This window comes from Ambystoma mexicanum, chromosome 5p, assembly GCF_040938575.1.
Source record: "Ambystoma mexicanum isolate Mex_15411 chromosome 5p, UKY_AmexF1_1, whole genome shotgun sequence".
Classification (NCBI taxonomy): Eukaryota; Metazoa; Chordata; class Amphibia; order Caudata; family Ambystomatidae; genus Ambystoma; species Ambystoma mexicanum.
Window position 1 is genome coordinate 1,064,970,019 of NC_090930.1, and position 15,964 is coordinate 1,064,985,982.

General features: G+C 44.6%; 1 protein-coding gene across 1 annotated transcript in view; it reads left to right on the plus strand.

Moving 5' to 3' along the window:
* Positions 1 to 1,129: 1,129 nt before the first annotated feature.
* Positions 1,130 to 15,964, plus strand: part of GMPR (guanosine monophosphate reductase) — a 712,135-nt gene continuing 697,300 nt past the window's right edge. Inside the window, exon 1 of the mRNA XM_069613564.1 lies at positions 1,130 to 1,235. Coding sequence (XP_069469665.1) covers positions 1,137 to 1,235 — 99 coding nt within the window. The 5' untranslated portion in view covers positions 1,130 to 1,136. The remainder of the gene's footprint in view (positions 1,236 to 15,964) is intronic.

A 15,964-nucleotide genomic window follows, 5' to 3' on the forward strand; every position in this document is an offset into this window, starting at 1 on the left:
GCGTGCGTTTAACATTCCGGGATGCAGCAATCCGGGAATCTGGAAAACGAAGAAGACGTGCTGATGGCGCACGAGTCGAGGAAGCAAGCGGAAAGGGAAAGGGGCAAGGAATGGAAGTAGAAAAGCTAGAAACCAGGAAAGCAATACAGCGACTACGGAGCATATGTCTGATCGCTACTTGGTAATAGCATTGAGATGCGCGGAGCCGCCGGGGTGCGGTCTATTAGTAGAATACGTTACGTCCAACGTATAGACCGCGGAAGGCGTGTCACGCTGGACAGCCATGTTAGGAGTGTCAGGGAATGCAAGGCCCGTTGTGATAAGGACCAGGAAGACCAAAAGGGGCGCATCCTGTAGCTCATGACAATACGCATTAGAGAACACTTTGCCCATTTGAAAAGTTCAGACTCAAAATTGCCCATTTCTATCCATTGGCAAGAACACCACCAAATGGATAATGTAAGAGATATAAGGCTCATCCAAGGGGGGGGGACCGCCTTGTACTTTTACGTCAACTGGAAGCACACACCATATGCCGACTTCGATGTATCACTTTGGGTTTAAACAAAGACACTGAATTACATGTCTTCCTGTAAATGGGCAGTTGTACGTGGTTTCCATATTTTGCCACAGATGGGAGTTGCTTATTCATTAGTTCTTTTTGTGGGGTAGATTTAGCAGTAAACTGCTATATTTGTGTGGCACTGGTAGAGCCTGGTGCCTGTTGTACTGTCGGGACTGCACCAATCAGCCAATGATTTTGCAACTGGTTAACCATTCAGACTCATATTTCCAATTTCATACTCCGTCGATCTAACTGCAGATTTAAAGTTGAGTTTTCAACACACATCATATAGCACCTCTAGTTGGAACTCAATCTCACTTGTTTCCTAATTTTTTGAATTTGAATACTTTTTGTCACCAATACACTTGTGTTTTCATTTAGGGTGGTTGATTAAATATATCACACAATATTTGTGGATTGTACTTCATTTGCTGTATTTGACTCGGTATTAAGGTTTTACATGGACAGGTCATGCTCGTATTATGGTTTATACTCATTGGCCAATAGTTTTTTAGCTTTCTTGATCACGTGATCGCACAATAGCACGTGATCAGTGACTTGGCATGCAAGTATGAGGTGCTTTTCTTTAACTCATATGAACAGTCACTGGACAAACGCTGCACGAACTAATGTTTTTCTAATGGTGCAAACCGACGTTAGAATATTTTGGGTAAGGCAGCTGCACACGTATGATATGTGAGGCTGCATTTCATAATGATAGAACCTTTTAATTCGTACGCTCATTGTTAATGTTGGCTTTTTAGATCAGGCCACTCATTGGCTAGCTGTTTACGATTGTGACTGACTGGCTTAATACAGCAATTGTATTGTTGCAAGCCATCACAAGTACACGTACAGGTAATGTTACGTTCAGCTCTAATTTGTTTTTGGGTTCAGAAATTGTGTTTCAAATGACTTTTACGGAACGCGAACGAGCACAATCAATCCCTGTTTTCTATTCAGTACACAGGACATCAGAATCTTGATTTCCGATCCGTTTCCAACACTGATTTAGCTCTGAGGATCAGTGGATGGAGTCATTCTTAGGTAATATGCCATTTAATATGCTTTTGGTAATACTCTGTTAAATATGCCTGATACGGTCACAACATAATTCTATTACCATACTGCATGGCACCGGTTATCCGCAACGCACAACTTGTATTATATTGGCACTCCAAGGGGTAGAAGTGATATTAGCGCACACCCGTATACCTAACATGGCTCACTCATATTCACTCAATTTGGCTGACGGGTGCAGTAGGCGATACGACGGTCGGAGGTGCTGGGCTCGGGCCAGTGTTACACTTGGGCTTACTACTCTTGCTTGACTAACTGAGCACATGTTATAGATGTTAATTTAACTACATGTACCAAAAGATTTTGGCATTTGATGATACTGTTGCTTCTCACTCAACGTGTACTTGCTCTCTTTCTTTTGTGCTTTATGGGGCTGTTGATTTTGATGACATGTTCCTGCTTATGTATGCGCAATGGGACTTGGTAATGTATATACTGTTATATAATTGTTTTACAATGGTTTATGTTACCCCTGTGACCTATGCCCGTGATCCCATATGCTTGGGTATTGGTACCTTAATGCTTACTTTACAAATTACTGTACCATGTGTATATATGATTTCATTTTTTGATATTATAACATATTTACAATACACAGAGCTTTGCCTTGAAAAAGACCTGTGGAGGTCGAAACACGTGTTGGCAAATTACTCTGGCAATTGAACGTGAATAAAACATCCATCCAAGTCTCTTTTGAGAAGCATTCTTCTATACTGTCATTGGCATTTGTGATATTAGGAATCTTTTATTAGTCATGCTTGCTTATACCTTTGTGAACTAGCTTCGCATCCAACAGGTTGAACAATTACTGTTCTTTGTTTTGATTTATAGTAGGTTGGAGGAGCCTACTTGTTCCACAAGTGTGCAGCAGCTAGAACCAAAAGATTCAAGTGGTTTTCTTATCTTAAGACATGCTCTAGCGCTACCATATACTGGCATACCTCAACCACACTGTTCATTATTATTAAAAAGGGTGAGATATGCAAGGGTTTTAGGAAATGTTATGATACTTTATATCGGGAGGATTAATTCCCGACTTCAGATGATATGGACTCCTTTTTTGATAAGATTGTTATGCCAAATTTGAGTGAGGATCAGTCTGTGATGGTGGATAGCCCCATTACGGAATAGGAATTATTGATAGCAATTGGTCAGCTCAATAAGGGTAAGTCACCGGTGATAGACGGTCTCCCGGTAGAATTTTACCAGACGTTGAGTGGTGTGCTGGTGCCGCTCCTGTGCACCCTGTATAATGGCTTTATGAGGAACGGGATCATCTGTTCCACTATGAAAGAAGCTTGTGTTATAGTTCTTCCGACACCGGGTAAAGATGGTAAAAAATGTGAGAATTATAGGCTGGTTTCACTTCTGAATGTGGACCTCAAAACATTTACTAGAATATTGACTAATAGACTGGATGCATGCATTGGTAAGCTGATTGGTAGTTCTCAGGTTGGATTTATGAGAGGTAGATATGGTTACGATCATATTAGGACGTTGATTGACATTTTGGGTCTACCGAAGCTAAAAACTCGGGATACCTTATTGCTTTTTATTGATGCGGAAAAGGCCTTTGACAGGGTCAATTGGTGTTTTCTTTATCACACTCTTAAGAGGATGGGATTTGGTGACACATTCATAAAGACTATTAGAGCACTGAACTCCGATATTAGTGCGAAGGAATGGGTGAATGGGGTTATGTCTTCCTCACTCTTGTTGTCTAGGGGGACTAGACAGGGTTGCCCATTGTCTCCATACATGTTTAATCTGGCATTGGAACCCCTCATTTTATACTTGAAACACAAACAGGACCTTCATGGCCTTCGATTTGGAAATAGTGAGATAAATGTTTTGTGCTACGCTGATGACATGACTATTATCTTGTCTAATCCTGCGTAGGGATGTGTGAAACTTAAACAGATGTTTGAAGAGGTAGGTCAGTTGTCAGTCCACAAGATAAATTAGGGGAAAACAGTGGCCTTCCCTCTGGATGTTAGTATCCCACGTGATATTTTGGGTTCTTGGAACTGCCACTGGGAAATAGGGGTCTATGGGAAGTATCTGGGTGTTCACTTGGTACGAGATTTGAAAAGAATGGCTGAATTCAATGTATCACGAATATTGGAGGTGATTAAAAGGGACATATAAAAGTGTGGCCAGTTGAAGATGGGGATAGGGGCCAAGATTAATGCCATAAAAATTGTACTTTTACCAAAGATTCTCTACATCATACAGTCCATCCCTCTAAAATTCACAAAAAAGTAATTTCTCCTGTTGACAAAGCCTTCCAAGAATTTCTTTGGGGGGAAGGTAAAAGGCCTAAAGTTCCTAAATTTATTTTGACATATCCTGTGAAGGATGGGGGATTTGGATACCCGATCTTGATGAATTATTGCACCGGCTTTGTCTTGAAGAAATCGACCTCTTACTTCTCTGATATTATCGAATATGTTCCCAATTGGCATATTATTGAGAGTGCCCAATTTTCACCTTATGCTCTTAGAGGTATGTACTCTATGTCGAAAGTACCTTCTTCAGTGAAGAAGCTACCTACTATGTGCGCTACTCGGAATGCATTATTGCGCTTTATGGAGATTGATGGTGGGAATATCTGGATGCATTATGATGCATCTTTGTGGCATAATGCGAGTATAGTTTGGCGAATAGGCCCTTATGCTGGAAGAGTTGGATCAGTAGGGGCATACTCAGAATTCGTGATGTGTGGCTAAATGATCACATGATCCCCTTTGACCAATTGAGAACGTCTTTTGGGATTGGGGCTAGAGAAAGAGGACATTATGATGCCTTGAAAGCTCTCTTGACTGAACGGACAGGAATTTTGGACGGGGTCATGAAAGAGAGACCTTCATTATGTGAAATTCTATCCTCTACCTTGTGTGTGGTTTACATGTATATGAGGTTAATGCCGATGGAAGGAACGGATGTAGAGGCTTGGGATAAACTTTGCCAGGCTTGGATGAATGCCCTTGGTATGGATATCCCTATTAAGGAATGGATCTATTTACTTCATGTAGGGGTGCAAGCAAAGATGGATTTACAGCTGCGATATATTAGACAAAGGGTCCTCTACAGATTATATTGGACACCGTCCAAGATGGCTAGGTTGGGGCTTTTGGATTCTGATTCTTGTTGGGGTTGTGGATGTGGCGGGGGTTCTTTGATGGATATGTTATGGATATGCTCAAGAGTGTCGGATTTTTGGTCTGGTGTAGTGGTGTACACGAGGGCGGGTTTTTCCACTGACCGGCCTATAGGTCAGTGCTCACCCTCAAGTACTTTTAAGACAAGATAGCTGCACCATGAGAGGAATGGGGGTGCAGGATTCACTTACTCCAACATGACTAAATAATTTGGAAATCAGCATCATGGCGATCGCCTGTCTCGCTCCGACTTCCTCGAATTTCAATTGAATAGCAACTTTTATACATAAAACTCTTCATCACTAACGTCTAACTCTACAAATTCGTCATGTGATTTAATTGAATAGGAATAGTAACTTTAAGTATAGGTGCTATATCTGTATATGGTAACAGAGCATGCGGATTGGATAACTCTTATCGGGTGGGCATCTATGCCCAACCCTCTACATCACGCGTGATAGAAGTCATCACAACTACGATGTCCCATTGGTTCTACTATCTATAGGACCCTAGATAGCTTGGTCCATTGTGATTGGGCAAGTTACACCCCTAGACGTAAATCTCCATTTTAATTAGCAGCATGCAGACTGGACACCCAGGTGCCTAGTGTCCCAAGATTCACCTGCCTCCCTTCCATCAATCTGGGCTTTTGAGCTCTGTGTCAATTAGTTGGATGGGCATGGCCTCGAAACCGCAGCCTCTTATCTGGAGAAGTTATGGCACCCTTGGATCTGGGTGACATCAGACGTTGGCAATTCTTCGCGCCTGACTGGTCACATGTCTGTTCACCGTGAATCTGCTTCAGTTTCCAGATTTTTGTGTAATTGTTTCTTCTTTAGCCTCGCCACCTGCCTGAGTCCCCCTTATCTTGACCTTCACGGGGCAGGCTGCTATGCTCTGAAGTTTCGATTCTCCAGCGTTGCCGCTCTCTCCCTTTCCTTGGGTTGACCTCGACTTCCCGGGCATGAGCTGCTCTTTGTTGAGTTTCGATTCCGCTCTCCTTTCTGGCTTCAGCTGGAATATGAAACCTGGCCTAGTAGGCCTCTGTAGGTACTCTTTATTTCGTCTCAGCTGCTCGTACGGTTGTCTAAGAGGGTACCCTGCAGCCCATGGCTGTCTTGTTATGGGCACTTCAACAGGTATGGCTCTTCTGATGTACATTGGGCAGAGTCCCAGAGCAGCTCTCTGTTGGTTCATTTGCTCCTCATACGTCACATACCTTGGCGAGTATGCTCCTGGTACCTCAAAATGGGGGGCAGGGGTGCAGACCATGTCTGCGAACTTCTCGACACTCCCCCCTCTGGTCAGTCATCGACCACTTCTGCTTCTTCTTTTGTATTTATTTCTTTAGATTCTTCAGTGTCTTGTTCATCATGTTCAGGGTTTGCACATGATGGTGTGAATGTGTGCGACTTTGGAGTCCATATTTTTATCACACCCTTTAAACATCCTGCTGTTTTTCATGTTTATCTTTGTTCCATGTCATCAGCTGGCACTGTCCATTTGGGCTGCAATAGATCCATTTTCCTTCGTACTTTTTTCGTTTCCCGGGATATGTAAACTTTGTACCTTCTGGCGCAAATTCACTGGATTTCACAAAGTCTCTTATTTCTTTGTCAGTCAGATCTCTGGGCTTCCATCCTGGCTCAACATTGATCATTATTTTCATTCCAGTGGCTTTCTTTGTGGTTTTCTGACACTGTGTGATGATTATTTTAATAACACAGAATCCTAGCAGTATCATTGCTAGTAAGACTCCCAGAAACTTAAATATATCCGCCATGCATTGTGGGACCCATGAGAACAGGGTTCCAAACCAGCTGTCAACGTCCACCTCATCACTTTCATCGATCATTTGGTTCTTTAGGCTTGTCAACATACTTATAGCTTCTGTTAGGGTTCAATTTTCTTCATCATGCGATGGTCTAAATGTGCAACATGATTCTCCGATTTTTGCGCAAATACCTCCATCCATTGCTGTGATCATGTCTAGTACATATCTGTTCTGGAGGGTCATCAGTCGGATTGCTCTTAGTTCCTCTTTGATCGCGTTAAATCCCTTTATAGTAGAGTTGATGGTCTGCAGTAACTCCCATCTGGTTATCTGCAACCATTTAGCATTCACTCCAACTTGGATATGCGGCAGGAGTAGTGTTGTGAATACTGTTGAGGTGAGGTTGCACTGCCTGTGCTCATACGGGATCGCATGGAATGCCTCTTCTGATTTGGCAGAAAAGTAATTTTCTCTCTTCATCCTGGATACCAGGTCCACAGATCTCCTTTTTCTGAGATGAGCATCTGCCTTCGGGAAACTGTCCAAATTCAGGTCATTTTTCACTAGTACAGGAACGTGGATGTTCACCAGTGTGCATATGCCTCCCAGTTCTTCGGTAGCCTTATGTATACCTTGGATCCACACGCCCAGTAATGGTCCATATTGAATGCGGTTCCTTGTGTCATTCCTGGGGCTTCAAAGATTCGTCCGCAGTTTACATTCTCTCCCATCTTCCTCGTGCCATTACTTCTGAAGCATAGTTTTGGGCTTTCCAGTGGTACTATTTGCAGGGGTCCTCCTCTGTCTTCGACCCATGTTAGCAGCTTTACCAACTTTGGCCATAGAGGTTTGCATAACCTCTGCGAATTCTCTATTGCTTCTTGGCAGGCTCCAAGGACCATCCAAGCTCGGCAGATTACTGCTCCTTTTTCCCATCCATCTGGGGAAACCACTGTTCCCAAATCTGCATTTGGCCTCTGTTCTTCCAAATTTGAGCCTCTTCTACAGTTTTTCCTTGAACGTTAAGTCTCAGGTTTATTTCCCATCTTATCCATGACCCTTTGATGCCAGGGTTCTCGTACCTGATCACGTGATTCCTGGTGTGCACCCTGTTTCTTGTTTTAATGTCCTGGACATAGCCATCTTCATATGGGTAATCCTTTTCGTTGGCCCATATCAGTGAGGCGTCTCTTCCCATAAATTGTCCACTGGTGTTGCACATTGCTACGTGTGACATACAGTGTGCTGAGGGGACATCAATTTCTACAGCTACAAAGATCTTGGTTTTTCCCATGCTGTACGGTAGGAGTGCACAGACGAAGCATTCTCCTTTTGATTTCCTTCGTCCTACTTCCTTCATGTGCTGGTACCATATATTGTTTGTGAGATGAGCTGTGCTGTCCAGGTAATCGTTGAGTTCATTGTTATCTTTATGCGGGCTTCTCTTGATCCTCAGCATTCTTTCTCTGTGTGTCTCGGTGGAGCAGGTTGCCTTGGCTATATCGCTGCGGTAGGAGACGGTTTTGCATTTCCTTTCCTTCCCTCTTGCAGTCTTTCATAGACTTCCTCTAACCACCATTGTCTCACCAACTTCCCAACGCATGGCCGTGTCATAGGCCTGGTGCTTGTTCCTTGCGTTGGAGCTGGCATGCTTGCTGTTGCAGTCTCTGTAGTTCTATTTCTCAGCTCCTCGTGCAGTTTCTTTGCTCTAATTATGAACGGGAACAAATGATTCATCAGCGATTGTGTTTTCTCTGTGAGTTCCTTTGCGGTTACTTCTGTTCTTTTGAGGGATTGTGCAATGCCCTCTCTCCTTGGCTTTTCACTTGGCTCCTCTTGGTTACTTCCACTATTTTCTGGGGCTGTTCGTTCGGTAGGCAGTTTCTTTTTTTCTGTTGTCCTTGTTTGCGGCCCTGTTGCCATTGACACTTGCCCTTGTTCGTGTGCATTCAGTGTGTGCGTTCGTGCAGTGGTCAGTGCTACATTTTCATTCACTCTGTGCTGACCCTTTCTCCAGCTTTTCTCTTCATTCATCACCTCGAGTGTGTATGTGCCACTGGTAATTACATTAAATTTTAGTTCGTTAACTTTACCATCAGCTTTTCTTGGAACTGAGATAACTATATAGGGTCTGGGTGCTTTCGTGGGACCCAGGTGTTCATTATCTGATGGATGCACGAAATTGGGACGCTTCGTGCACTGATAAAAAATGCAGTTTTGATAGTCAAAGACAGAAACACAAGGATAATTACTACGCATATACACATTATAGACTACCACCAACAGAGGGGAATCCCCTCTGTTGGTGGTAGAACCAAGTTACTGTTCCGGGCCCGATCTCGAATATAAGTATGTTTTACGCGTTTCTTCTTTTTATTACCCTGACTCGGTTGCTCAAGAGTTCGTGAATTACTAAAGTGACAAGTGCTTCTCAAGTGTCCCCCCTCTTGTGAGTGAAGACAGTAGTCTCTGGGTATGGAGTACAGGTCCTTTGCTAGACTATGGAAAAAGGTTAAGCTAGAATTTTTGGCACGTCACATTCATTATGCATATCTATAGTAGGTAAAGTCCCAGTGCACTCCTCGAATTTGCAAAGGAATGAAAAGATGGAACTGCTAAAAATCACACAAAAATAAAATGTCGTAAAAATAAAAATAAAAGTAAACATGGAAAAATAAAAATAAGAAAAAATAGAAAAAGCAAAAGAAAAATAAGATGGTGTAGTTCTCGTTTCTGCTCTTCTCGATCTGTCCCTTGGTGAAAAGATGATGAACTGTGTCTTTATCTCCTCGATCTGTCCCACGGCGGAAAGTTTCACTGGAATCTCCTTAAGTATTCTCGCTGGAAGGTAGATAGCTCTACCTGGAGCATTATTCCGTGGAGGAGTGTGCCCATGAGTGGGATATTGGCTGGGTCTCTAAGGAAGGTGATGACGTCAACATCTGCAGGCCTTCCCACCATTTCCGGATAGTCTGTGACTAGTCTGAACAAAACGTTATGTGCCAGCTGGGTGTCCTCGGGTGACAGGGACATTTGTCCACCTTTGCTGGATCCTAATCACAAGTTTTTCTTTTGACTCGAACAGTCTCTGCACTTCCCTGCTGCATGGATTGCCACTAGATAGTTTAGTTTAGTCCACAGCTGATTTAATCGTTCAATGTTCTTGGATCGCTGATGAATGTGCGTGTATCGGTGGTTCTCCCGACAAGTCCTGGGTATTTCTTGATTATTTGAATGAACAATGTGAAGGTGAGTTCTTCAATGTCTGCCGGTGGTGGAAGCATTTGTGTCCTTTTCACTGTGCTCGGGTAGCCCGGCAAAGGCTTCCGCGATGACAGTCAGCAGTTGGCAGATTACTTTCTTGCAGGCAGGATCTTGAATACAGTCAGTGACACTGGTTTCCCTCCCTACGAGTGACGGATATGATATCACCACCAACTGGAAATATGTAAGCACATCCCACTTGAGATTTCTGTTGGGAGATACCATAAGTTCTGTCAACAAAGTCTTGACACTGGTTGCTTCAGGGTGCTGTGTTAAGCTCTCAGGAAAATGTCTTATTTGCAGTCCAACAGCGTCTTGATTCTTTATACTACTTGAGCGTGACTTGATTTCAAAAGTCCGTTTCATCAACGTTGTTGTGGCTTTGTATGTGTAGTTCTCTTCTTCACCCTACAACTGTGGTGCACGGAGTGTCCGTACTATTGTTTTTTTATCACCTTTCTCTGGTTTGAGGAAATGTCTTGTTTAAAAGCTGCAACCTAAAACAGAGTTCTTTTGCCTTTATTTTGCTGCTCATGCGTCCTTCTTCCTCGCCATGGATCTTGTCTGCACGTGCTGAGGTTCTTCACCGTCGTCTGTGGTTTCTCTGTGGTTAGATGCAGTTGGAGGGCTCTCCCTTATGTATGGTTTAATGTCATCTAGGAAGAGCCATGCCCTCTTTCCCTGAAGCTTGACGGCTGAAGGGGTGCAGTCCTCCCCGATGAAAGGGCCATTAAATCGTGGCTCGTCCCACCTCTTTCTTGTGAAGTTCCTTATAAGCACAGCATCACCAAGTAAGACGAGAGTCACACATAAACCTTGCGTGGCGTATGTTTCAGCACTTCCTGTTGTGTTTTGTACTGCGCTGCACCCTTTTCGCCATCGCTGTAGTTGGCCTGAAATGACAGAGACGCTGGATGTCATACAGTTCAAGTAATCCTGCATCTCTGTCCCCAAGGCCTCTTTTGTTGGCTGGGCATCACATCTAGCTCTATCTCTGGGGGTAAGAGGGCTTCTCATCCTTCTGCCTGTGACTATCTCGTGCGGCGTGAGATGATGGTCGGAGCTGGGTTGGTTCTGAAGTGCATACAATGCCAGTGGTAGACAGTGCAGCCATCCCTTTTTTAATGTGAGTATCAGCTTGGCTATCCTCTCCTTTAACAAGCCATTGAGTCGCTCACATATGCCATTCCCCTCTGGATGATACGCCGACGAGAACTTGTGCTTTATACCAAGCAACAAGCTGATCTGCTCGAACACTGAATTGACAAAGTGAGCCCCGTTATCTGACCTCATTACCTCGCACACCCATCATCGAGGAAACACCTCCCTCACCAGAAATTTGCCAGCACAGGTAGAGTCTAGGTGTGTACACAGACCTGCTTCTATCCATCTGGAGAATGGACACACCACCACAATTAAATACCTGTACCCATTGCACACTTGAATCATGTCGACATAATCGATATGCAAGTGCTGTAATGGCCCATTGGGCCGGGGGATGACTCCTCTCACTACTTTTAGTTTGTGCCCAGTGGTGAATTGCTGGCAGATAATGCAGTTCACCATGAAAAATGCAACATGCTCTGCTAAATTCGGTGTAAACCAGTCTTCTGCGAGCGTTGCAGCAAGATTTTCTTTTGTCATATGTATAGGGTAGTGTAATTGCCCCAATGCTACCTTCAGTAGAGCAACAGGCATTACTGGTTTACCGGTGCTGTCTTGCCTCCACAATCCATCTGAGGGGCTTAAAGAGCCCCCTCAACGCTTTCACAAATTCTTTTCCTCTTGAGGTGCCTCCCTCTGGAGCTCCATCAGCTGAGTTTGCCCCATGTTGCTATAGGCCTTGGGTGTGGCTCGTGCTACCATCATCCTCTCATGGGTACGTGCCAACTCCACGTCCATTATTGTTTCACTCTTGGATGCCATACGCTTGGCTTCCGTGTCCGCTTCATGATTGCCACATGACACAAAATCTGTCCCTTTGGTGTGGCGGGGCATTTCACGACCGCTATGCCCACTGGGAGCTGTAGTGCTTTTATCAACCTGTGCAATAAGGCTGCGTGCTGCACCGGCGTGCCATCTGCTCGGCGGTAGCCCCTCCTCTTCCAGCGCGCTAGTCCTGCGTGCACTGTGGACTACACATAGGCGGAGTCACTGTACACCGTTACTTCCTGGTCTGCATGATTCTCAATGGCGAGTATCAATGCCAATAATTCTGCAGCCTGTGCTGAATAATGAGATGGTATTCACGCACTAACGAGTACTTGAAATCCTCTGTTTGCCATGTGTTTTATTACGGCAACACCTGTATATCCTTGTCCATCTTCTTGGTCGATTCTTGATGAACCATCTATGAACACAATCTCACCACCCACCAGGGCATTTTCCTTTACCCTGGGGATTTCATCATAGAATTCCTCATAGTTTGCACAGTCGTGTACTGGTTCTCCCTCTGTGACTGGCTCCACTATGAACGTAGCTGGATTTACTGTTTTACATCAAACTATTTTGATCGATGGGTTAGAGATGATCACCTCATATGCGGATGCTCTTTGAGATGTCAGCGTGCCCCTTGACTTTTCTAGTATGGCGAATAATGAGTGCTCAACGTACAAAGTCATGGAGCACCCCATCACAATGGATGATGCCTTCTCGACGGCGAATGTGGCGGCAGCTAGATTTTGTTCGCATGGGAAGTGGCCTTTCATAACCGGGTCCAAACTCCCGCTGTAATACGCTAGGGGCTTATACCACAGCGAGGTTCGCTGGGCGAGCACTGCCGTCATGAAATTGCCATCAGTATGTGAAAACAGGTAGAACTCCTCTGCATAGTTTGGAATCCCTAAAACTGGGGCCTTACAAATCACCTCTTTGAGTTCTGCCCACCCCTTTTCCATTGCCTCAGTCCATTCAAAGTTTTCCTTTGTCGCCTGGGCTTTCTTCAAAGCCTGAAGCAATGGTTTGGTATACGAGCTGTAGTCGAAGACCCATGCTCTGACATAATTGCACAGGCCTAGGAAGCTCTGCATTTGCTTTGTCGTAAGCAGCTTAGCTGTGTTCATGATAGCTTCAGCCCTCTCTGGGGTTACCTTTTTCCCTTGATGTGAGATTAGCTGGCCTATGTACAGCACCTCGTGTTGACAGTATTGTAACTTTTCCTTATTAACTTTATATCCCTTCTCAGCCAAGATAGTGGCTGGACAGAGTCGCGCCTGCATTTTTCCTCAGTGACGCTGCAGATCAGAATGTCATCCACATACTGCAAAACAACACTGTCTACTGCAATATTGCTTAGGTCCATTTTCAGGACCCTGTTAAAAATGGATGGAGATAAACAATACCCCTGTGGCAACCTCATGCTTTTCAGGCGCATATGTCTGAAAGTAAATGACGTCAGGTCTTGTGAGTCACGGTGCAACAGGATTGAGAAAAACACATTTTTCAAGTCAATCATCGTGAAATATTTTGCCTCAGTGGGTATGTTGCATAAAATTGTGGATGGATTAGGGACTAGACGGTACTCGGCTTCAACAATATCGTTTAATGCTCTTAAATCTTGGATTAAACGCCAAGTCCCTCCCTTTGATTTCTTGAAAGGGTAAATCACTGTGTTGCAAGGTGATTCTGATATCACTAGGATGCCCTGCTCCATCATGGCGGAAATTGTCTTCGCAATCCATTCATCTGCTTCTCTGGACATGTGATATTGTCGCGCTCTTGATAAAATTGTTCCTGGTTTCAATTTAATTTTCACTTCACCTGCCCCCTTTAGGAGGCCTACGTCATAGGGCCCTGTAGTCCATACTGTGACGGTACTTGGGCCATGTCATCTTCAAAGTATTCTGGACGTATCAGTGCCAACATCATTCTCTGTGGCACCTCCTGTTTGATCATTTTGACCCAAAATATGAGACTCACTTCCACCCTTGTTTCTTCTAGGTCATGGTGTTCTTCGAACAAATCGTCATCGGTGACGTCAGTCACTCGATACCCTTCTTCGATGGCGATAATCGCGCACCATTGTCTACCTTCGTCATCGTATCCTTCGACCAATACCACTTTCCCTCGCACTGCGGCAGATTGTATCATTAAGGGAAATACTTGTCCCTCTTCTTCATGCATCGGTATTCTTGGTCTAACTAGGAACTCATCAGGTGTCCTCATAGTTCTATCTGCGAGGCCTGGCAATCCTGCCATGAGCACCCGCACACCATATGCGAAGAGCAGTATAGCTCTCATGGCTATACGTCCTAAGTATGCTCTGATCATTTCTCACACGTTTGAATAATGCATTCCTGGAGTGGAGCACACTATACCATTCTCGGTAAACGAGATTGTCATATTCAACTTTGTCATTAAGTCCCGACCCAGGATATTTACTGGGGTCTGACGTGAATACAATAAGGGTACATTCATATCACACTCTCCTACAGAGACAGGGAGCACATCTATAAAGGGAACTCTACTGTGAGCTCCTGTGAAACTCTGAGTATCTATGGCCTCGCCAGGCAAGGAAAACTTACCTTCTCGTATGCATGAGCGTGTTGCACCCGTGTCAACTAAGAAGGAATATTCTTTACCCCCATGACGACATTCACCCTAGGTTCCCTATTAGGGTCTGGTGTCACTGATAGGATAGAGCACATCAGAGTCCCCCATGAGCTGTCCTATTTCATATATAATTTCAGCCCTCTGTATACTAGTGGATTTCCCCCATTGCCAGAGTTGACTACCCCTCCCGAGTTAGTGCCCTGAGGCATTTGCGGTGGTGCCTGTTGGGATTGTCCCTGTGGCAAGTTCCCCATGTTCGAGGGTTGACCCACTTGCTGTGAACCTTGCTGCAAGCCTGACGCCTGCTGCTGCAGATTCACGGTGAACAGAAATGTGACCAGTCAGGCGCGAAGAATTACCAACGTCTGATGTCACCCAGATCCAAGGGTGCCATAACCTCTCCAGATAAGAGGCTACAGTTTCAAGGCCATGCCCAGCCAACTAATTGACACAGAGCTCAAAAGCCCAGATTGATGGAAGGGAGGCAGGTGAATCTTGGGACACTAGGCACCTGGGTGTCCAGCCTGCATGCTGCTAATTAAAATGGAGATTTACGTCTAGGGGTGTAATTTGCCCAAGTCTCCCTTCTTTGTGTGCCTCATACTCCGTTTCCCCACCGGAGTCAGATTCTGAATGCTCCCAGTTTACACAACTCCTTGCATCTTCTTCATTCTGCCCAATTTCCAGCCTGTCTAGGGACAGTCCCCTTCTGCCACTACTTCGGGTGACATCCTCAGTGTCATACAGCTGAGTGCTCTCCAAGTGCTCGTCTTCCCTTCCCCCTTGGGAAAGTTGTTCCAGCCCCATCTCATCATATATTTTATCAATCGTTTCCCCGATGCATCTGGTGTCGAAGTCATCTTCAATATTTGTCCCACTTGTACCTTGCACTGAGTCGTTTGCAGGAAAGAATTCTTCTATATCTTCCCATTCTACAACAGGATCAGGTTTTTTAACTTCCCGCTCCAAATATTCAAGATCCCGTGCCCTCTGTCTGCGCTTACGTTCTATTTCCTCATCTATTTCCTTGCGCTTCCTCGCTTCTTCTCTAGCCTTACCTACTTCCTTCATCCTTTCATTTCTATGTTCCTTTGCCCTTCTAATTTCCTCATCTTCTCTTCTCTTCACTCTCTTCTCACGTACTCTTTGCTCTTCTTCAAACCTTTGCTTATTCTGTTTGTGCTGGACATAGGCTGCCTTCTGTTTGCGATCGAGCTGTTTCTCTTGCTCTTCGCGATATAGTTGCTCTCGCCTCAGCCTATCCTTCCTTCTTATACTTTCGTCCCTCATTTCCATTAGGAAAGGTAACTTAAGTATAGGTGCTATATCTGTATATAGTAACAGAGCATGCGGATTGGATAACTCTTATCGGGTGGGCGTCTACGCCCAACCCTCTACATCACACGTGATAGACGTCATCACAACTACGATGTTCCATTGGTTCTACTATCTATAGGACCCTAGATAACTTGGTCCATTGTGATTGGGCAAGTTACACCCCTAGACGTAAATCTCCATTTTAATTAGCAGCATGCAGACTGGACACCCAGGTGCCTAGTGTCCCAAGAT